Source organism: Delphinus delphis, chromosome 2 (assembly GCF_949987515.2).
Source record: "Delphinus delphis chromosome 2, mDelDel1.2, whole genome shotgun sequence".
In the NCBI taxonomy this organism is placed as follows: Eukaryota; Metazoa; Chordata; class Mammalia; order Artiodactyla; family Delphinidae; genus Delphinus; species Delphinus delphis.
This window is the reverse complement of record NC_082684.1, coordinates 63,644,492-63,667,728: the sequence shown is the minus strand read 5'-3', so window position 1 is coordinate 63,667,728 and position 23,237 is coordinate 63,644,492. Positions and strand designations below refer to the sequence as shown.

General features: G+C 38.1%; 1 protein-coding gene across 1 annotated transcript; it reads left to right on the top strand.

The window, feature by feature from the left end:
• The first annotated feature begins 1,430 nt into the window (after nt 1–1,430).
• On the top strand, nt 1,431–22,906 carry PSMA6 (proteasome 20S subunit alpha 6). The gene is made up of 7 exons (XM_060004679.1): nt 1,431–1,588; nt 15,275–15,369; nt 15,831–15,912; nt 16,643–16,798; nt 19,072–19,250; nt 20,526–20,620; nt 22,689–22,906. The coding sequence occupies exons 1-7, from the start codon at nt 1,513–1,515 to the stop codon at nt 22,744–22,746; spliced, it is 741 nt and encodes a 246-aa protein (XP_059860662.1). The 5' UTR covers nt 1,431–1,512; the 3' UTR covers nt 22,747–22,906.
• The last annotated feature ends 331 nt before the right edge of the window (nt 22,907–23,237 follow it).

Sequence of the window (23,237 nt, the reverse complement as noted above, 5' to 3'; positions counted from 1 at the left end):
AGAGAAGACTCAGCACCAGAGAAGGATCCAGCTAGAGACCTAGTTTTGAGGAAATATCAGCATAGAGGGGGCTGTTGAATGAGTTCACCCTCCAAGCAGCCTTACAGAGAACTCATTTTATCTATGACTCTTCAGGTAAACTGTAGGAGTTACAGTTTAGGAGGCTTGCTCAGTGTCTGAGGAAAAAAAAAGTACTCAAAAGGTCAGGAGGAGTTGGTGCTGAGGATAGGGACCTAAACCAGAAGCAAGGGACAACTTTTATCAGTACACTTGGGAATCAGCCAGAGCTGGAAAGTACCCTGTGTGCCAGAGATGATGTCTGCACTTAGTATTTTCTTAATCGAGTTTCAGTTTTGAATTTTCTTTTTCAGTAATGAAATAGAAGTTTATTTTTTTAAAAACACTCTTGAGAAATCGGAACTTCCATAACAAACTCCTTAGGAGGCTCTTACCAAATTTTTTCTTTTAAATGGAAAGTGAGTTTAAGAGAAAATACATTAAAGAGGTAAGAATCCCTACTTCAGTATTCATTACAGCTGGTATGGAAGTGCCAGAAATCTTGGTATACCTGGCCTTCCTGGCGTACAAACTACTGGGCAGAGGGGGCGGGCGACACTAGCTTAATATCTATTTTGCATTTTATATTCACTAAATAGGAGCGTGCCTTGAGGTAGGTCAAAGTAGGCACATTTTACAGTTCCAAAAGCCACCTGCTGTTCTCCGGAGCTACCTCGCCTGCTTGGGAATTATTCTCATTAGTTCATCTAACGCCGGCTGCTATGAGCCTTTCCCTTCGGTTCTTGTTCATTATCAATCAAGGCTACTGATTCCTGTATTATACCTATATTTCAACCCCAGTTCCACTTTTAAGACAAAACTGTCGGGGGCTGTTGGCCAAAGGAAGATCTTGCCTGGCCAGAAAACTCTGCTCTGGAGTGGCTAGCAGAACCCGCTCCCTTTTGTACCTGAAATTAACGGCTGCTGCGGGAGCAGCTGCAATCCATTTATTTCTCCCTCTAGTAGCAGGAAGCAAAGTGGCTGGGTAAAGAGGTTAGAAGAACGCCAGCAAGCCAGAGCCAGGCTGGATATACAGGTGCTAAAACTAACGAGAGACTTGTTAAATACGCGATCCCACAGACAGGCAACTCACTACTCCTGGCCCCGGAAAGCTTTTTTTGTTCTTGCTATAGTCAATTCATTCTCTAGATGAAAGCTCTATAAACCGCCTCAACGAGAACTTACTTCACCAACCATTTTAAAGCCGCCCACACACGGGGCTGGCGCATACGCACATCGAAAGCCTTTGGTCCGCTCTCCCCACCCTCCACCAGGGGCGGGGCCTTGGCGTTCTCAGGCGCTCGGGAACTGACGCTAGAATCGTGACTTCGGGGCGCAAGAACGGATGAAGCCCGCCAGTGCCCCGGAAGCAGTCGCTGCAACTTCCGGAGGGGCTTGTACACCTGGTGCGGGAGCTACGGGGCCCCAGGATTGTGCTTGGAGTAGTGGTGCACCATGTCCCGTGGCTCCAGCGCTGGTTTTGACCGCCACATTACCATTTTTTCCCCCGAGGGCCGGCTCTACCAAGTAGGTGAGTGAACCGAGTTTGCCTTTGGCCCACTCGAATTGCTCTGTCATGGTACGGCCTAGAGCAGGAAGCCGCGGCCGGAGTTTAGTCCCGGGCTGAAGCATGGCCGGAGCTGGGACGGGAGGAGGGCCGAGGCCAGGTCGAGTCCCGTGATGTTCCCACTGATATCTGCAGGCAGAGATGGGAGCCCGAAGGCTGAAGGCCTCGGGCTCTCCAGGGCAAGCGGCCGCACTGCCTGGACACTGTAAAGCGTTGAGGAAGGTAGGGCTGTTTGACGTGAGTGGGCCCAACGTCTGTAATCCTCTGATGGGTAATTGGTTCCTTGACCTTCCAATTAAAACGTCGCCCCTCCGTTTTCCTTTGTTTGCAGCATGGACTTCCTGGTCCTGTGGTTAACTCCGCGTAGGCATTCAGAGCCTTCTGTGTGCCAGACGCTGTGCTGGTCCTGGGGGATGCAAAGATGTCACACCCTCACCTATACTGAAACTCACAGCTTAAAGGGAGTGACAGATACGTAAACAAACGGATAAAAAGAAAAATAAAAAGCGCCAAATTACAACTACCTACAGAGTTCAGGACATCTTCGAAAAACTGGTGGACAGGATGAGTGGCTGTCAGTTCTAGAGCTGCTCTTGAAACTAGCACTTCTCTTGACCCACATCTGTTTGAATGCTACTATAGTTTAAAAGCTGGTTCTGAATTGTAGATGATGTATGGTGAACTAGCTGTTTCCTGAACAGCTTCAACGGAAATAAACCCTAAAGTAGTTACAGTTATTCAGTATAGTAATAATATTTTGTTGGATCGAAAAGGTGTCAGGGTTTGGGTAATGCTTATAACCCCGGACCCTTAACCCCTTGCCCTGGAGAATTCAGTATCAGGAGAACCTGATTTACAACTGGCCGGTGATGGTTTCATTTTTGAGTGAATTTAGTACCTCAGTGCCTTGGCGAGGACAGTGATAAAATCGTCTGTGCTTGGAAATCATAAGGAGAGAGTTGGCCTGTAAATGAGGTTCTCTTCACCTGTAAATTTTAGAAATAAAGATAACTTGGAATGAAAGCAGTCTACTATATGGCTCTATACTGGATATAACGTAGCAAGAAACAACATCATATTGGTTAATTCAGTAACCCCTTAACTCATCCCCAATTGAAAAATATGACCTAAGATAGAACAGAGAGATGATAACTGTATCTTCAAGGAAGTTTCATTTTTAAAGTTTCATTCCTGAGTTTTAAAGATTTTTTTCTATGTTAGACTATGCTTTGAATGTTCTATTTCATGGTTTTTAATATGCAAACAGGAAAAGTCACTTAGACCTACACTTTGCTTTTGTATACTTTATTGTGAAATCTAGCCGTAAAGCGTAGGCTTTAACGCTTCCCAGATTTGGTGAGTAGAGAGGCTGAATATAGTGTCATTTTAATGGTTTTAAAAGATTCAGAATAGAACATGTAGTTCAAAACAAGTTAAATATCTAGACAGAATAATTTTAAGCCCTGTCTTGTTGTATAACACACTCCCTCTGCTATGCAGGGCACTAATTAGACATTGCTAGGAAAAGGAAAGTGAAAGAATAGTTAGTAGGAGCAAGCAGTGTAGTGGTGAAGAGTTCAGGCCCTGGAGCCATACCTGGATTCAAATTCCTGCTCTCCTCCATACTAGCTCACCAGGGCAAGTGATATAACTTTAGCCTTAGTTTCTGTTTGCAAAGTTGGCCTAATAATTCCTTCCTTATATGGTTGTTTTGAGGATTAAATAAAATGATACATGTAGAGTGCTTAGCACAGTATTAAGTCCTCAGTAAATGTTATTTTTTGTTTGATTCTTTGGCTTATTTTATTTTTGGTCTATTAAATTAGTAGCTCTATTTTCTTCTTTCATTGTCCATCCATGCTTGATTCTCTAGTGAAATATATGTACATTGTCATAATGTTGTAAGTACTGTTTATTAGTTTATAAACTTTAGAATCTGCCAAAGACAAAACGTATAAGAATTATAAAGTGCAAATTGTTAACCATAACAGTGGAAAAATAATATAAGAAAAATGGAGAGATGACAAGGGAATGGAAAGGCGAGTATGCTCCTCATCTTCCGTAGTTGGAGTTCAAAAGATAAATGTAGTCTAACGTTGATAAATTTTAAAAAATAGAGGTATAAATTTAAAGTTACAATGCTAACTATAATCATAAACGAACTGTTGGCAGTGTTTGTTCCCAAGGAGTAGAGAGAAAGATTTTTGATTGTTACCTGTGCCTTGAAAATTTTCTCTCAGTGAATGTATTCTAGGGGTAGGGTGTGTGTGTGTGTGTGTGTGTGTGTGTGTGGGTGTGTGTGTGTGGGTGTGTATGTATATATAGAAAAACTGTGGCGCTATATACAGAGCACTTATCAGTGGGGAAACGAACGCCCATAAGCCTGACTACTTTCAGGCCTCTCTTCTGCTTGCAGGTCTTTTGCTGGATATGCCTGGCAAGGGAGGTAGGAGCAGTCACTTGAATTGCCTCCCAGATGAAAGTGAGCACTGCTTGGTTGCTTCTAAGAAGGGAGCATGCTGATAAGGAAAGGAAAGAAATGGTCTGGTAGAGACAGACTGGAGAGGACAGTTTTCTAATCTGGAAGTGGTACTGTGTACTGAAGCCAGGATTCCTGGGGAGTCCTTGCTCCACACCAACTAGGAAAACTTTATACATATGTAAAATAGAGATAATAATTCCACTTACCTTATAGGTCTCTAAGGATTTAATGAGCTAATAGATGTAGAGTACTGTGTCTGTCACATAGTAAGTGCTCAGTAAAATGTTTCTGTGAGGGATACTGTCAGGAAGAAACAAGTGGCTGATAAAAATGGAATCAGGAGTTTCACAAATAAGTGGATTGAGGAGTACTTACTGTTTGCTTCTTTTGCTGTTAAAAAAAATTCTTGTTTTAAAGTAGTGTTTCTCAACCCAGACTTCTCATGGCCTCTTGAATCTGATTTGAAATTAAATGTGTATATGTATACATACATGTATATATATTCATAAATACATACATATTAAAACTACACAAAAATAATGGGATCAAACACTGCTATGTTTCAACCTCATATCCTCCTCCCCCGACACACACACAAACGCCAAGATTTCTAATGACCCCATCTGCTTGAACATCACCATTTTAAGGAGTGTAATATTTGGAGACACTGTGAAATGAGACACACTTCCTGCTTAAGTTACAAGGTTAGGGAAAGACAGAATGGCAGTTTCAAAAAATCTTAACAAAAAGTTTCTAGTCATACAGCATTCAAATTGAATGTAGACGTATCCTGCAGAATACCTGCCTTTCCCCAGTAGAATATCTCTTATTTTTTTGATAACCAAACTTTGAAGAATGTATGGACCATACATTATTTTTCCAGCCCATGTTTATATGGGAAAAACTCATATTTTCCAAAATTCAGTACAGGTTTTTGTTTGTTTTTAAACGTCTATTTTTTTCCCAGTGTTGTAAGTTAGAAGTCTGGTAGGCTTAGGGTCACATAGGCTGAAAATTAAGGTGTCATTAGGGCTGCATTCTCTCTCTTTTTTTTTTAATTTTAGATTTGTGTTTTATTGGGGTAATATTGGCTTATAACATTAAGTTTCATGTGTACAACATTTCTATTTCCGTATACCCTGCATCATGCTGAGCACCAAAAATTTAGTTTCCATCTCAGTTCAGCATTTTAGACAAAATTATGGATGGGATAAATCTTGAGTTACGTTCCTATAATTGGCAGAATTTCAGAATTACCTGTAGATGCTTCGAAATGAGCGTCCATAAATGGGATGTGCATCGCTGTTGTCGCTAGCATCACACTGAGCAGCTCATACTGTGAGCCATTGTCGGGCATTGTGTGCTTGTCCTGAACATTTTGTCACAGTACCTTTTATTTAGCCCCTGTTTTTTCCTAGTGTTATACGGAGTCCTGGAAAAGTTGGGAAAGTGTTGAGGAAGATTGTAGAGGAGGAAGCAGAGTGTGTAAGAGATTACTGTGGAAAAGAGGTCTCTATATACAAACAACTGTTTACTAACCATTTTATTTGTAATCAAGGAAGCAGTTTTCATTCTAACCTGTTTGTTGTTAGGTTGAACCTTGTGAAACTGCTGGTGTTTGACTGGTTTTTACCTATAAAAATAGCTCTTTCGTGTAGTTCAATCTAATACATGTATAATAGGTAATATACTATGTATTTAAGTTACTAATTAAGAAATTTAATATGTAACTTAAATCCATTATAATCTTTCCCATTTAAAATAATAAATTCATTATAGTTTTTCCCATTTAAAAAATGAGAAATGGGCTGTCATTTTCCTGCATAATCTTGGACATTCAATAACAGATTACTGAGATTAACATAACAGTGCTTGCTAGTTTTGTAAGTTTCTGAAATTTTATCCAAAAACACAAATCTTTAGTAATGGAGATAAAGTGTTTAATTATTATTTCTGACATGTGAATTCTGACTTTTAAAAACTAAACATGCCTTTTAAATGCTGTCTATGAGCTATTTTCTCTTAATTGGGCTTTGTGCTCACCTCTGCTATAAACTGTGACATTACTTTTTACTCTCCCAGTGTTTCTTTAGAAGATACCTTTTAGTTATTGTCTCTAGATTCTTTACTTGGCAGTTTCCATTTTTGTGGAAATTATTGTAACATACATATTTTATGGTGGTATTATTTAAATTAAAATTGTTTTAGTTAAAAATTTTTTTAAATTGAGGTATAGTTGGCGAACAATATATAAGTTTCAGGTGTACAGCATGGTAATTCACAATTTTTAATGGTTATACCCCATTTATAGTTATTATAAAATATTGGCTATATTCCCTGTGCTGTACAATATGTGTTTTTGTAGCTTATTTATTTTATGCTGGTGGTAGTGTTATAATGGGGATTCATTTACACAAAATTTTATTGAAAATTACAGTGCAGTGCACCATGGTAAGTACTAAAATATCTGTGCAAAAAAGGGTACTTTTGGAAGTGACACTCACAGGGAGAGCCAGGAAAGTTTCCTCAGAGAATATAAATTGATCTACATGGAGATTAGATAAGGATATTCAGTGAGACCAGTGTATTGGTCAGTCAGTGTGGTTGGAGCAGACAGTGATAACTGGAAGAGTAGATTGTAGCAAAATTTTGAAGAGATTTGGATGCCATTCTAGAGTTTGGACTTTGTCCCATAGGTTTTGGACATAGCCGGCAGAAATCTTTAAGAACGGCAAAATTATTAAGTAAAATAGAAGAGTTGAGTGTAGAACTAGAGTAGAAAGGGACAGATGACAGGAAGACCACTTTGGAGAGGCTTGTTCAGTAATCCATATAAGCCCTAATGAGTGAACTAAGGTATTGAGAGAGAAAGGCTGGAGAAGGGGAGATTCTTGAGTTTTATTTTTTTATTTTTTTTGCGGCACACGGGCCTCTCACTGTTGTGGCCTCTCCCGTTGCGGAGCACAGGCTCCGGGCGCGCAGGCTCAGTGGCCATGGCTCACGGGCCCAGCCACTCTGCGGCATGTGGGATCTTCCCGGACTGGGGCACGAACCTGTGTCCCCTGCATTGGCAGGCGGACTCTCAACCACTGCACCACCAGGGAATCCCTTGAGTTTTATTTTTAAAAATTTTATTATGGAAAATTTCAAACCAAAGTAGGTAGAATAATAAAATGACCCACATGTATCCATAATCCCACTTCAGCGGTTGTCAGCATTTTATCAATCTTGTTTTCCCATATACTTTTCCCATCTCTGCTGGACTGTTTTAAAGCAAATCCTAGATACGAGTGGACATTTCTCTGATGAGACAGAAGTGAAGAGTCAGAAATGGTACCCAGCTTGAAAACTTGGGTGGTTAGTAATTTGAGATAAGGACTATAAAAAAAGAAGGAGGTTTATAGAGAAGAGGAGTTTAATTTCAGCCATGCCTGTGGGAGAAATAGGCATTTGCAAATGTGGGTTCAGAGCTAAAGATGACATAGTGGTGATTATATAGGATAAAATCATCTAGTGATAGGGAGAAATGATAGAATTCTGGGGGATACCAGTATTTAAGGAGTCAGCTGAAGAGATGGAAGCAGTGAAGGAGACTGGAAAGTAGGAGATGAAGAGCAGGATTGATTGATTGATTGATTGATTGATTGATTCGGCTGTGTTGGGTCTTCGTTGCAGTGCACAGGCTACTCAGTGCGGTGGCTTCTCTTGTTGCGGAGCACAGGCTCTTGGCCACATGGGCCTCGGTAGTTGCAGCACGCAGGCTCAGTAGTTGTGGCTCACGGGCTCCAGAATGTAGGCTCAGCAGTTGTGGCGCACGGGCTTAGTTGCTCCGCGGCACGTGTGATCTTCCCGGACCAGGGCCCGAACCTGTGTCCCCTGCATTGGCAGGTGGATTAACCACTGCGCCACCAGGGAAGTCCCAGGAATGATATTCTTAACTAAGAACTTTAAATTAAATTTAAAATTCAGTTCCTTCATTGCACTAGCCATATTTCAAGTGCTCAGTAGCCACATGTGGCTAATGGCTATTATATTGGACAGTGCAAATGTAGAACACTGCCATCATCACAGAAAGTTCTGCTGGACAGCACTACTCTATACAGAGAGGGAGAGAGGACTAGGACTCCTTTAATGAATCCTGGCTAATTCGTAGGCACATTGTCTATTGAGAAACATTTTCTACTCCTTTAATGAATACTGGCTAATTCATAGGCACATTGTCTATTGAGAAACATTTTCTATGTGTAAAAAAAATTTTTTTTTGTGGGACAAAATTTTATTGTATGGTGAGGGCTGTAGCTCTTTCTTTTGTGGCCTTTTATCTTTTGCATTATTTAAGCAGACCGGATAAGTAATGCACATGAGTGAAACCGGCTGGTGAGATAGGAGGAGGAGTGATGGGAACTGTGAAAAACTGCAAAACACATGCCAACCCTAGATGATTTTTCCTCTGCAGGACAGTTGCTATGTGGGAATGAGGGTCAAAAGATACCAGAATTTTTTTTTTCTAAGAAAAACTAAACCCTGATTTTATTTTATCAGACTTTTAGTTAATTAAAATCTTTCTAGAAAACTGTGTATTCTAAACCAGTTTGAGTAAGCTGGATTGGGTCCATGGCCAACCTTTGACTTAGTGTCTACTGGTTGCAAGTGTAATTTTAAAATTCCTTGGTTCCTGCTTTCTTTGACTATCCATTTTGGTGGTGGAGGGGGAAATACACATTTGAAAATGCTAAAATTACTGGTGAGATAGGAAATACTATGGGAATTCAGAGAAAGGGTTGAAGAGTCCCTTCTAGGACAATCAGAGAAAGTGTCCATGGGAAATGGAAGAGGCTTGAGGGGAAGGGCAGGCATTGGCTAGGTGGAAGGAAGTAAGAGTGATAGGGCAGTCCAGAGAGGACCTGAAGCAGCAGACATGGGTGTGGGAAGGGTCAAGGTCTCTAAGCAAAAAGTACAGTGTAAGAGGAGAGATGGTAAAAATTGCAAACTAATAGCCCTGTATAACCATAGATGGAATACTTTTTAGGCCAGAATTGTGTTCCGAACAATCAGGTAATAACACAGCAAGGAGTTGAAAATGTGGAACTGAAATCAGGTGAGATCAAGGATGGTAACCCAGATATATATCTGTATAGAAGTGATTGTCCCTAATGTTTCTTTATCTCTATAATATGTAGTGATAACTCTTCTTTTATTCCTGGTAACTGGTCATTTGTATTCTCTTATTTTCTTAGTTAGTCTGGCTAGAGGTTTGTGTGAGTTTCCTGTGGCTGCTGTAACAAATCACCACAAACTTGGAGGCTTAACACAACAGAATTTATTCTCTCACAGTTCTGGAGGCCCGAAGTCTGAAATCTGTATCACCAGACGAACATCTAGCTGTCGAGCAGGGCCATGCTTTCTCTGGAGGCTCTAGGGAAGAATGCGTTCCTTGTCTCGTCCACTTCAAGAGGCTGCCAGCATTTCTTGGCTTGCGGCTGCATCACTCTGATCTTCAAGACCAGCATTTTCAAATCTGTCTGCTCCCTCTTCATAGCACCTTCTCCTCTGTGTGTATAAAGTTTCCCTCTGTCTCTTAATAGGAATGCATTTAGGGCCCACCAGGATAATCTCCCCATCTCAAGATTAACTTAATCACATGTGCAAAGATTTCTCTCTCTCTTTTTTTTTTTTCCCCCGTGGCTATATATGGTAGTATTTGCAGGTTCCAGGGATTAGGTCATGGATATCATTTGGGGACCGTTTTTCAACATACCAAAAGGCTTATAATTTTGTTGGGTTTTTTTTGGTTTTTGGTTTGGCCGCACCTTGCGGTACGTGAGATCTTAGTTCCCTGACCAGGGATTGAACCCATGCCCCCTGCATTGGGAGTGCAGAGTCTTAACCACTGGACTGCCAGGGAAGTCCCGTTGGTTTATTGTTTTTTGTTCAAAGAATCAATTTTTGACTTTGCTCATGTTCTCTTTTTTGTCTATTTCATTGATTTCTGATCTTTATTATTTCTTTTCTTCTAATCTGGGTTTACTTTGCCCTTTTCTAGCTTCTTAAAGTGGAAACTTAGGTTTGCAGTGTAGGACTGAGGGCCCCAACTACCTTCTGGCTGTTCACCAGAGGCCACCGGTGGTTCTTGCCCCATAGCTACTTATCATGCCAGCAGGAAGAATCTCAAGAGTGAGTCTGCTAGCAAGGTGGAGTCTATATACTGTAATCAGTAGAGTGCCATCCCATCACCTTTGCCATATTTAGTTTGTTAGAAGGAAGTTAAGAGATCTTGCCCACACTCAGGGGAGGGGATTACACAGAGATGTGAATACCAGGAGGCAGGTATTGTGGAGGGGAGGCCACCTTAGGATCTGTCCACCATAGCAGTAAAATTCCTTCTGAACACTTTTGCTGCATCCTACAAGTTTTGATACATTTTTATTACTATTCAGTTCAAAATATTTAAAAATGTCCCTGGTGATTACTTCTTTGATGCATGGATTATTTAGAAGTGTGGTTTTAAATTTTCAAATTTAAAATTTTCCCTAAGTATAGGGATTTCAGCACTTTAAAAATTGAGACTTATTTTATGGCCTAACATATGGTCTGTCTTGGTAAATGTACCATGTACTGTTAATACCATGTGCCTGTATATTTTTCAGTTATTGCCAGTAGTATTCTACAGATACCACCTAGGTCAGGGTGGTTGATGGTGTAGTTCATATCATGTATGTCTACTTTTTTGGTGTTTGTTTCTAGCGGTTGCTGAGTGCCAGTGTTAAAATCTTTAACTGGGTGTGATTGTCCATTTCTTTTTTTAATTTGGTCAATCTTCCTTTCATGTATTTTGAAGTAGTCTTAAAAAGTGTGTATACATTTATGAGTGTTATGTCTTCTTATGAATTGATTCTTCTATCATTTTGAAATGTTCCTCTTTATTTCTGATAATACTCTTTGTCTTGAAGTCTACTTTATCTGATATTAATATAGTCCCTCCAACTTTCTGATGCTTACTTTTACGTGGTATATGTTTTTTCATCCATTTATTAAAGTGTGTCTCCAGTAGGCAGCATATATTTGAGTCTTGCTTTTCTATCCATTCTGACAGTTTCTGCTTTTTTTAATCTTAAAATTTTTTTATTTGAATTTTACATATTCATTTATTTTTTATACAGCAGGTTCTTATTATTTATTTTATACATAATAGTGCATGTATGTCAATCCCAATCTCCCAGTTCATCCCACCACCACCACTCTCCCGCTCCGCTTTTCCCACTTGGTGTCCATACATTTGTTCTCTGCATCTGTCAGTTTCTTTTAATTGGAGTATTTCATCCATTAGCATTTATTTATTTATGTATTTATGACTGCATTGGGTCTTTGTTGCTGCGCGTGGGCTTTCTCTAGTTAGGGCGAGTGGGGGCTATTCGTTGTTGCGGTGTGCAGGCTTCTCATTGTGGTGGCTTTTCTTGTTGCGGAGCATGGCCTCTAGGCACACGGGCTTCAGTAGTTGTGGCGTGTGGGCTCAGTAGTTGTGGCGCACGGGCTTAGTTGCTCCACGGCATGTGGGATCTTCCTGGACCAGGGCTTGAACCCGTGTCCCCTGCATTGGCAGGCAGATTCTTAACCACTGCGCCACCAGGGAAGTCCCCTCATCCATTAGCATTTAATGCAGTTGTTGACATGGTTAGATTTAAATTTACTATTTTATTTATTTCTGTTTGTCTTTGTTTTGTTTGTTTGTTTATTTGTTCCCCAGTACCTCCTCCCTTGCCTCCTTTTCAATTATTTGAACAGTTTTTAGAATTTCATTTTAATCTATTAGCCTTTTAGCTACTTCTTAGCATCCTTTAGTGTTGTTCTAAGGAATATAATATACATGCTTAACTTCTCCCAGTTAATACTTCTCATTTCACATAAAATGTGCAAGCCTTGAAACATTGAAAGTCCATTTACTCCCTTTCTTTTTTATAAGTAATACATGTACATATTTCATAAACTCCACAAATGTAACTTTTGTTAAGTATTTATATATATATATATATATAAAAATAAAATAGATCTATTTATTTATTTATTTTTGGCTGTGTTGGGTCTTCATTGCTGCGCGAGGGCTTTTCTCTAGTTGGGGCAAGTGGGGGCTACTCTTCATTGCAGTGTGTGGGCTTCTCATTGCGGTGGTTTCTCTTGTTGCAGAGCATGGGCTCTAGGCACATGGGCTTCAGTAGTTGTGGCATGCAGGCTCAGTAGTTGTGGCTTGTGGGCTCTAGAGCACAGCCTCAGTAGTTGTGGTGCACGGGCTTAGTTGCTCCGCAGCATGTGGGATCTTCCCCGACCAGGGCTTGAACCCGTGTCTCTTGCATTGTCAGGTGGATTCTTAACCACTGCACCACCAGGGAAGCCCTTGTTAGGTATTTTTAAAGAATTAAAGAGAATAAAATACTCTTTTATATTTATCCAGATATTTACCATTTTTTGATATTCCTCATTTCTAAAGATTGGAGTTTTCTTTTGGTATCATTTTCCTTCAGCTCGAAGAACTTCTTTTAGTGTTTTTGTTGCAAGTCTGAAAGTATCTTTATTTTACTTTCATTCTTGAAGGATGTTTTTGTTGGATATAGAATTCTGAATTGATGATTTTTCTTTCCACACGTTAAGGATGTTCCACTGTCTTCAGGTGCAATCATGGAATTCAAATCATTGTTCTCTTGTGTATAATCTGTTCTTTTTCTCTGTTTTTCAAAATTTTCTCTGCTTTTGGTTTTCAGGAATTTGACTATAACGAGTGCACAGGTGTGGTTTTCTTTGTATTTATCCTGCTTGGAGTTTGCTGGTTCTTCAGTATGAAATTTTATGTCTTTTTCCAAATTTGGAGCATTTTAGCCATTATTTCTAAAGATTTTTTTTTGGTGGAGGGGGGGTTCTCGTGCTTTATGGGACTCCAGTTACACATTATACCTTTTGATGTTGACCCACAGACTTGTTAAATCTGTTTTCTCTTGTTTAAAATTGGATAGGGAATTCCTTGGTGGTCCAGTGGTTAGGACTCTGTGCTTCCACTGCAGGGGGCTCAGGTTCAATCCCTGGTCTGGGAACTAAGATCCTGCATGCCGTGCAGCATGGCCAAAAAAAAAAAAAAAAAAAAAAAAAGAGGGATAGTTTGGTTCATTTTCATGTATCTCCATTCTGCAGTTAAGTTCACTTGGTGAATTTTTAAATTTCAGATATTGTATTTTTCAGTTCTGTAATTTCTATTTGGTTCTTTTGTAATTTACTGAGATTTCTTATTTCATCTTGAATATTTTTCATTATGTCATTGAACATACTTTTAATAACTTTGCCTGCTAATACAACATCTGGGTCATCTCAGGGTTGGTCTCTTCTAAGTAGATCATGTTTAACTATGTTTTGTTTGGTTTGGTTTGGTTTCTTTTTTGGTATGTTGAGTAATTCTGGATTATATCCTGGGCATTTGTGAATGTTAGGTTGTGAAGACTGGATTCTGTTATATTCCTCCAAAGAGCGTTAATTTGTTCTAGCAGGCGGTTAATTTGGGTGGCAGCTTAAATCTCAATTCTTTTATCCTAGCTAGGCTGCTTGGAGTCTGTCTTTTGCGTGTGTGGTTATGGAATCAGCTAGAGATTTGGGCAACGTAGAAGTTGGGGCTCTCCTTCTCTGGCTCTCTCCTTTCTCTTCCTCATTTTCCAGCAGCTGTGGTTGGTTACTCCCCCAAGCTGTTCCCTAGCTCTTCAGGCCAAAAGGACAGAGTTTTCTGTGGGTGTTTACCCCTGACTGGGACCTGCATGCAAACTTAAGTCATGAAAATGGGGAGCTCACCCCAGTCCATTGCCATCTTCAAGCGTTGCCTCCCTCTTTGGAATCTGCCTCTTTTGGCCTCTTTCTGGTGTCTTTGGGTAGTTTTGTCTAGAGTTTATAGTTTACCTGTGGAGGGTTGATCTGGTAGAGGCTTTATTGACCATATGAGAAACAGAACTGAGAAGCATTATGAAACATTATATTTTAGAAGTTGTTTGTGGTGTAATGGGATGGTAAAAACAAGCTGTTGTAATTAGCTAGTTAAATGTAAGTTAGATCTGAGGATTTTCTTTGAGGTGATTTTTCTAGAGTCTTTTTACTCTTTTGTTCTCTTCAATATGTGGCCACTTAGAAATATTTGGCAAAGGATTTTTATCACAGCTCCTATTAAAGGAAATTCTTTGGTGTCATAGGTAGTATCTTCCTCAGATGATCTTCATCACCAGTGGCTTTTTGAACCAAATAAGACCAGGCCTCAGACCTGGCGCACAGAGTAAAAGCATCTATTATGCATCAAATGTAGATAACAATTGGAGTAGTGAGTAATTTTTTTCTTTTACATTATCCTTTATATTTTCTACAGTGAGCATATATTAATTTTTGTTGCTCTTTTCCAAATTACAAAATATATGTTTATATTAAGTTTAAATATTACAGAAATATACAGCATAGAAAGGGATAGTCTCATCTGTAATTCTACTCTCCACAGGCAGTCATTATCAGCTAAACCACATGGTGCCATAGTAGTTTGTTTTTATAAACCACTTCAGTTCAGCTGTTTTAACATGGGAATGATTTGACAGCAGCTAGAGAAGTGCACAAGCTGAAGTTTGTTATAGATAAACTAAAGAATCCTATAGTGTAGGTAACATGAAAATTGCAAATAACATGATCCAGAAGATTTCAATTTGGTAGGGGGGAAAAAAAGGCAAAGTAATCTAACAGCAGTTAAAACTGCATACAGTCAGTTAGTTATTGACCAAAAGTTAACAGAAATAGTAAATCTTGAGAAAATTTAGATCACCTAAATTTGACCCAGGGAAACCAGACTTGGTAGAAATAATGGCTACAAAACAAACTTTTTAAATGATAAAACGTAATTGATAAAGATTTGATATAATAAAACTTAATTAAATGTTTATTGGAAATTTGGTGTTTGTACCTGATGAAAATGATCAAAATGGAAAGAAGTGGAGTTGGTTTAATTACGATTTATTATTATCATTATTATTTTGACTTTGCATGTATTGGATGGCATTCCATGTTAGTTCATAAAGCTCTTTATTTTTAATAACTATTTGTTATTCCATTGTATGAATCTATGATCATTTATTTCACTTCTTAAAAAAAACTGTTCTATTTTCCAGAATATGCTTTTAAGGCTATTAACCAGGGTGGCCTTACATCAGTAGCTGTCAGAGGGAAAGACTGTGCAGTAATTGTCACACAGAAGAAAGTACCTGTAAGTAGTACTGCCAAGATAGCCAATTGTTGCAGAATATAATGCAAGAATGTTTCATGAGTTTGTACAAGGGTATATTATTATATATGTTAACATTGTTTTTACTTTGACCCTGCTTTCCTGTCTGTCATCCAAGAAGAATTGACAATTTAACTGAGTAGACAGAATTGACAAGTTGAACTTTGTGGTATGATTATAAGCACATTGGGATTTCTAGGTCTTTTGTCTTCAGGGACCTCAAAACACTCTTTGGTGAGCTATAATTCTTGCCCACAGGAAACATATCATCTGAAAAAGGAAAACAGAGTTGTGCCCCTGCCCCCATTTTTTATTGCTTTTAACTGTAAAATGAGCAGAAGACATTTATTATATAGTTCATTGTTATCATTCCATAATATTTTTTTGTCACTACACAGAGACCTGTGATTTTTAAAATTATCTTGATTTATTTTGTTCATTAGGACAAATTATTGGATTCCAGCACAGTGACTCACTTATTCAAGATAACCGAAAACATCGGCTGCGTGATGACAGGAATGACAGGTGATTGACTTAATACCTACTTAGATTTTTTATTTTCTTCAGATTATTTTTGAGTTTTGTATTAATTTTAAAAGGCTTCCTTTAGTGTCTGATTTTCAGGTGATATGAGTAGATTTGCAGTCTTCCAAGGCTAGTATCAATATCTTCGGAGTATTGTGAGCTTTTTTGAAACCATAAGTATAATAGAATTAGACCTCTATGCTACAGTCAGGGAAACTGAGCTGAGGCCCCTCTCATAGATGATTTATTTCAGATATGGTTAGTAATTTAAGGGGACATAAGTCAGTATATCTCAAACCTGGTGATAGTGACACTGGTTAGAAGGAGGTGAGGATTATAAAAATAACATTGGGTTTTTATTTTCTGAAATCAAGGGAAAATTCAAGCCCACCAAAAAAAGATTGAGAGAAATATTATTTTCTTTCCTTAAAACCTGGTCTTTGGGGAGTTATTAGACACTTTTAGAAACTATTTTGACAGCTGATGAAGGGCTCAGCATAAAAGTGCAGTGCTGGATATAGAACTTCATTTTTTAAACTTTTTTCCTTTTTTGTCACATACTTATTGCTGAGTCATTCATTATACGTTGGTGGGAGGAAAAGCCATAGTGGACCACTTCTGTTTTCCTTAAGTCATAATGGAGATATATGTATATATTGGGAAAAATTACCTGAATTGAGGTTCATTCTTTCCTTCTGAAGAAGTAAACCTTTGTTTTTTATGCTCTAAGCTGACAGCAGATCCCAGGTACAGAGGGCACGCTATGAAGCAGCTAATTGGAAATACAAGTATGGTTACGAGATTCCTGTGGACATGCTGTGTAAAAGAATTGCTGATATTTCTCAGGTCTACACACAGAATGCTGAAATGAGGCCTCTTGGTTGTTGTAAGTATGCAAAGAAGTCTCCCAAATAATTGATGAATTATGATTTTTTTTTTTTTAGCAAACATGCATAAAGAAAGTTATTTCAGTAACACTTGGGTTTGGAACATGTGGTTTGGAAGTTATAAAAGGTGAGGAAATCTTTATAATAAATCAGTGATGGAAGGATAGGTTTCACAACAGTATTTTAGGCACTACCTTTAAACTTTAGATGCTATTAGGCTTTTGTAATGGAGGTTCTACTGCAATTCTAGATTACTAGTTCGATGGAAATGCTTAAATTAGGCATCTTAACAATGTAGTTGTTTCTTTGGACCACCCTAAAGAATCAGGCTCACACATATATGCCTGTGATTCATGTATTTAGAATAAATTTCTTCTTTAAAAAACAAGTAAAATTTTATTGGGAGAGGAATAAGCTTTACTGATCTGAGATTCAATGTAATAAATTAGCCTGAAAAAGTCAACGTTTGTTCCTGACATTGTGTCATTCATTTATGAGAATTAAAGCAGTCAGTGTAATGATTTTTCTTTAGCATCTGACCCTATTTTTGACCTGTCACTTAAATATTCTCCCTTGATTTCTTCAATGATACTCTTCTCCTCAGCTTCCTTAGCTTATCGTCTTCTACTGGTCCCTTAAATGTTGTTGCTCATCGGGTTTCTCTCCTTGGTCCTTCTCTCCTCTTCGTTCTACTGGGTGATCTCATCCACTTTGATGGCTTCGTTTACTACCTGTATGCCAGTCACTCCCTCATTAGCTTTAGCCCAGTCTCTTCCTTCATGTCCCACAGATACTTCAAACTTGAAATCGTTGCTCTTTTCCTACTCTCATCCTCAACTTCTGTTCTACCCCCATCTCCCCTTCCCTGGTCATCTGTTTATTCATCAAGCTTTACCTTAGAATATGTCCCTTCCATCTCCTCTGTCACTTTTTCATTGTCTTTTGCCTCTGCCACCTAATTTACTGCCTTTCTTCCTCCTTACTCTTTCCTAGTCTGTTCCATATTCCTACATGAGTTACCATTCTAAAATCAAATTTTGTTGTTTTGTTGTTAATACGATGTGCAAGGCCCCTTACAGTTTACTCCCAAGTTGCCTCTTGGACCTGAAGCTCTGCATTTCTCTTTCACCTGAAGCTCCTGTAATACATGGATCTTTTGTCATTCCTTGGGTGTGCCCTGACCTTTCATGTTCCTTTTGCCTTGATTGCCCTTCATTTCCTTATCTTTTAAACCTGCTCATTTTGCAAGACCCTGAAGTAAAGAAGTGTTTCTTTTTTTCCCCCTCAGAGAATTAAGTGGACCTCTCTTTGGTGGTGCCCTTGTACTTTGTATCACAGCTCAAGTATAAAATGTAAAGAAAATTACAGGGTAACATAACATTAGAATAAAATGGATAGCTGATCACTGTCATAGTGTTTATCAATAAAATAAGCTTCAAAATTCCTCATTACTCGACTCTATAAAACATCTATAAATGTGAATAGAGTCATTGAATAATACCAAATCTTGTAAGAAGACACGATATAAAAAAGGTTCAAATGGGGTGAAGCCATTCTTTAAATACTTTGTTACCTGCTCTGCTGAGTAGAAAGAAGTTTGGTGGTGGTTGTTTATTTTAATTGTATGTCATTATAATAACATAATTATACAAGAAAAAGTATTTCTTGGTCAAATAAACTGAAGAACTACTGAGCTAGAGTAGGTCAGCCTACAGCAGAAGATTTTAGAACATCTAATATGCTTTTGTATATTATTTTTTCTAAAAGAAGTATGTGAAAAGTATATTTTCCAAATTTATTTGACCAGTTAACGTCTTGAGGGATTAGGGTTCAAAGGAACATGCTTTGGGTAATAGCAAGGATTAGAAAATTGTAAATTACATTTGTGATCATTAAAACCTTTAAAAAATCCGTGATAAAACCTTTTGGATAATAGAAATTTGTTACCTTATTTATCTGTGGTGATAACCTATGTTTTATTAGTTTTCTTAAAACAAAACACATCCTTTAAAAAATATTTTTAAAGAATGGTGGAATTGGCTAACCTGATTTTCTTTGCTTTCATGAGTTGCCTTTACTGTAACATCATTTAATTTCCACGTTTATTGAGCATTTACTGTCACCCATTAAAACTGTTCTCAGGAAAAAAAAAAAACTTAAAATAGACGGCCAGAGTAATGATTAACAACAGCTATGTGGCAATACCAAGAGAGAAGAAATCTTGTTGTATAAAGACATAAGATATTTAATGAGGGTCTTTCTTTCTGTTTAGGTATGATTTTAATCGGTATAGATGAAGAACAAGGCCCTCAGGTGTACAAGTGTGATCCTGCAGGTTACTACTGTGGGTTTAAAGCCACTGCAGCAGGAGTTAAACAAACCGAGTCAACCAGCTTCCTTGAAAAAAAAGTGAAGAAGAAATTTGATTGGACATTTGAACAGACAGTGGAAGTAAGTTAGCCGAAAGGAACTGACCTTTTTTTTATGCGATACAGAATAATGAGGATCATTGCAGAATTGACAATCTGTATAGGCTATTCCTGGGTTATGTCATGATATCCAAATTTGTCAGGTTAATAGTAAAATCGATGTCACATGGGAACAGTGAGGACTGCTTTTATTCATCTAATTCCCCATCTCATTTCATAATGTATTTGAAACTGCTTTCAACAAAACACATATAAAATGGGAAACTATAACTAAGAATAGGAGTCAAGACCAAGTCCAAAGACCTGCATGGTTGTGATTCAAATTAGGCTTACGCTAACTGGAAGCAGAAGTGAAAAAGTTGAGTCAGTAATGCTGCTCTTATGGTCCTAAAGGAAAAGCAGCCACACACCAAATTTTCAAGGAAGCAGACATCTTCACAGTAAAAGAATATGCTCACAGGATGACTTGGCGGAGAAATTATATCTGGGACACAGAAGTAGAGCTCTTTTATGCAGGGTTCTTGAGGGGATTGTTCATTATGATTGGGAAGTTTTAAATTGACAGGACAAGACAAAATCCTTACACAAATATTTAGTAACCTTAGACTAAAGAAGTTTCTTATTTACTGCCAAGAAGTTAAAAACAGAATTTTAGTGGATTGTGGAAAGGAGGGTCAGGGATACAGCAATTCTAAAGACTAACAACATGATTCTGATAAACAAGAAAGGAAGAATTACCATCTAATACCTTTGTGTTTGGTTGGCAGTATTATCGTACACTAACAGGAAATAAGCTAGTTCTCATCTGGGAGGCACTGTTCAAATGTTTCTTAAAGGTTTTTTTTTTTTTTTTAATTGCAATTCATAGTTACATAAGTAATTAATCACATCGGGTACAAAGCCACTTAAAACATTCTTAAATTGTTATTACTGTAATTTCCTTGAAAGAAGACTATCATTCATCTTTATCCTCTCCCCATCTCACTCCAAGTGCTAATAAGCATTGCTTAGCATGTAGTGATCACCAGGCAAACAGACTGTTTTGTGTAAATCACCCTTTTTTGTTGTTGGAGCCCTTTAGTTTATAGTTCGACTTGGTATAAACAAGTTTCTTGTCATTGGCAGGCAACATGTTAGAATTAAGCAATCTGTGTGGCTGTAGAACTACATCACCTCAAACATGGAGCAAAAATGAATAGCTTGTGGTTAACTCATGACTTGAGTAAGTTTGGAATGAGAAAAATCTTGGAATCTCCGAAAAATACTATATTATTTTAATGTTGATACTTTTTTTCAGACTGCAATTACATGCCTGTCTACTGTTCTATCAATTGATTTCAAACCTTCAGAAATAGAAGTTGGAGTAGTTACAGTTGAAAATCCTAAATTCAGGTGAGTTATTTTATTGTCGGCCAGGTACTTAAAGAAGTTTGCCAAGTGATAAATTCTAGTCTAGAAAGGTGGAGGTGTGTTGGTTCATTTGTCCTGTAACTTGAGGAAAGAATTTTTTTGAACTAGAGTTAGTTTCTTTTTTTTTTTTTTTTCCCAGCACCTGAGAGATCTGTTTTAAAACTTACTGGGTGTCTCCTTAAGACAGACATAAACTGCTTTTCTTCTCATTTCATTTATTTTATATCTAATACCAGAGGTGATGTAAAATAACCTCCTTTATCTGAGAAGTAAACTGAGCATAAGTGTTTGTGTGTGTTTTTTAGCTTAAGGCCAATAGAAATTCAGCTCCCAAACTAGTAGTTTTCAGATGGAGCTTTTATTATTTAGTGGTTATTTAAGTGGAGCTTTGAAGAGCACTATGAAATACTGATGTACCTCAGACCCTATTTGGATATCTTTGAAACCCCTGAATTTTGCATACAGCTAATTGAATTGCAGATGCTGGATCCTTGTCTGTTCTTACTCACTAAGTGACTAACTCCCACAAATCAACTTCACAGCTTCCATGAGTCAAATCTATACTGGGTGCTTAACATATATCAGTTCACTTAATCCTCCCAGCAACCCTGTGTGGTGATTGACTTTTACCATGAACCTGGATACTCTCATGAATAGTAAAAAATGCTTCAGTTAAATCCACAGATTCAGGGAACCTGCTGGAACGCATGTTGACTATGGTGTGTATTTACTCTTAGGTCACAGTTATAAAGACACAATTGTCATTGTTAGGGGTGGGGAAAAAAAAGGTAGTAAACTAAGCTTAACCAGACCTTGAAGAGTTATGTTAGTACATTTTTCTTTTCTAATTTGTTCTTTTTGTTGCCTGTAGGCAAGTGATATAAACTTGAAAGATTTAAGAAAAATTTATAGAATTTTTTTAAAAAACAGAAATGAATTCCCTTCTGTCCCCCATAGAAAAGGTTGCCTTTTTTTTTTATTTTCTTAAAGCAGTAAAATTCCAGGAGGAGCAGTCTCTCTAAAGGATCTACAAATAGTTGTTTTCTATTCTGAGACCCTCCTATAACCTTTAAAATCTTTAAATAAGTAAGTTAAATAAGTAAGAAACCAAAGATCGTATGTCTTCAGAAAAACTCTTGTATCATTTATAAATTCTGTGATGGTAAGTATACTTAAATAATAACTAGAATGTATAACATAAGTATACACAACTGTATAAACTACTTACATTGCCCCAGTTTGCACTCAAAAATGTCACTTTGACAAATTTCACTTTTAAAAGTTCACCAGTAGGGCTTCCCTGGTGGCGCGGTGGTTGAGAGTCCGCCTGCCAATGCAGGGGACACGGGTTTGTGCCCCGGTCCCGGAGGATCCCACGTGCCGCGGAGCGGCTGGGTCCGTGAGCCATGGCCGCTGAGCTTGTGCCTCCGGAGCCTGTGCATCCGGAGCCTGTCCTCTGCAACGGGAGAGGCCACAACAGTGAGAGAGGCCCGCGTACCGCAAAAAAAAAAAAAAAAAAAAGTTCACCAGTAATGGGTCACATTAAAGATTGCCAAGCAGTTTTTATTTCTTTGGGGCAAACATCATTTAGAAAATAACATGTTCAACATGGAGTGCCTTCTTGTCTCTTGGCTGATATAAACTTGAGTTATAGTAGGTATAAAAGCATTTTGACATAGGAGCTAAAATAGAATACTTTATGTATAGTTTAGTTTTATATTTAATTTAAATATTTGCTATCATAATTGCAACCAAAAGGGTTTTTCTTTCAAAAGACCTAATTCTAGATCTGATGTCAAAGAGGTAAACATGAGTGTGTATAGATGAAGTTGATATGATGTCTGGGAATTCCTTCAAAATAATCTGAAGGGATGAGTGGTGGGTATATTGATTTTTAAAAGATTAGCTATAAATTGATAACTGTTGAAATTGGGTGATAGATACACAGGAGTTCATTACTATCCTACTTTTGTGTGTTTTTTGAATTTTGCATAATAAAAAGTTTTCAAAAAGTAAATAGTTGTGGGGTTTTTTTCCCTTTGCCTTCCAGGATTCTTACAGAAGCAGAGATTGATGCTCACCTTGTTGCTCTAGCAGAGAGAGACTAAACATTGTAGTTAGTTTACCAAATCCATGACGCCACTTGCCTGTGTGTTTCGTAACAACAGACCAACATTATGGGGGCCCCTGAATTGAAAAAGGAACCTCTCCCACTCCTCCTGCCACTGAAGTGGTTAGGACTCTGTATAAATAAAAACAGTGCTTTTGGAAAATAATCGCATCCTGTCTTTTTTACCTCCAATTTTAACTATTAAGTCTTTGGTACATGCAGACAGTTAAATAAATTTTCACCATCTTCACATTGTAGCTTTATTCATTTTGTTGAGCGATCCAAGTTTCTTTGGCTTAAGGAACTTACTAGCCAGAAATTTAAACTATAGCTATATGGCATCATAAATTGCAAACTAAAACTCTGGTTTCAAAACTTGCTCTGACTATAGTAAGTGGGCATGTGAGGCAAGGCCTTTATTTTACAATTCTTCATTCATTCCTGAACCTGGACTCCAAGTTGCATTGGAGGTTTTAACTATAGTAAAAT

What these genes read in the sequence shown, in the direction of transcription:
- PSMA6 (XM_060004679.1), top strand. Translation starts at nt 1,513, where the DNA reads ATGTCCCGTGGCTCCAGCGCTGGTTTTGACCGCCACATTACCATTTTT. An exon ending in TCACACAGAAGAAAGTACCT is followed by an intron (nt 15,370 to 15,830) that starts GTAAGTAGTACT and finishes TTTGTTCATTAG; the next exon opens with GACAAATTATTGGATTCCAG. An exon ending in AATGAGGCCTCTTGGTTGTT is followed by an intron (nt 16,799 to 19,071) that starts GTAAGTATGCAA and finishes CTTTCTGTTTAG; the next exon opens with GTATGATTTTAATCGGTATA.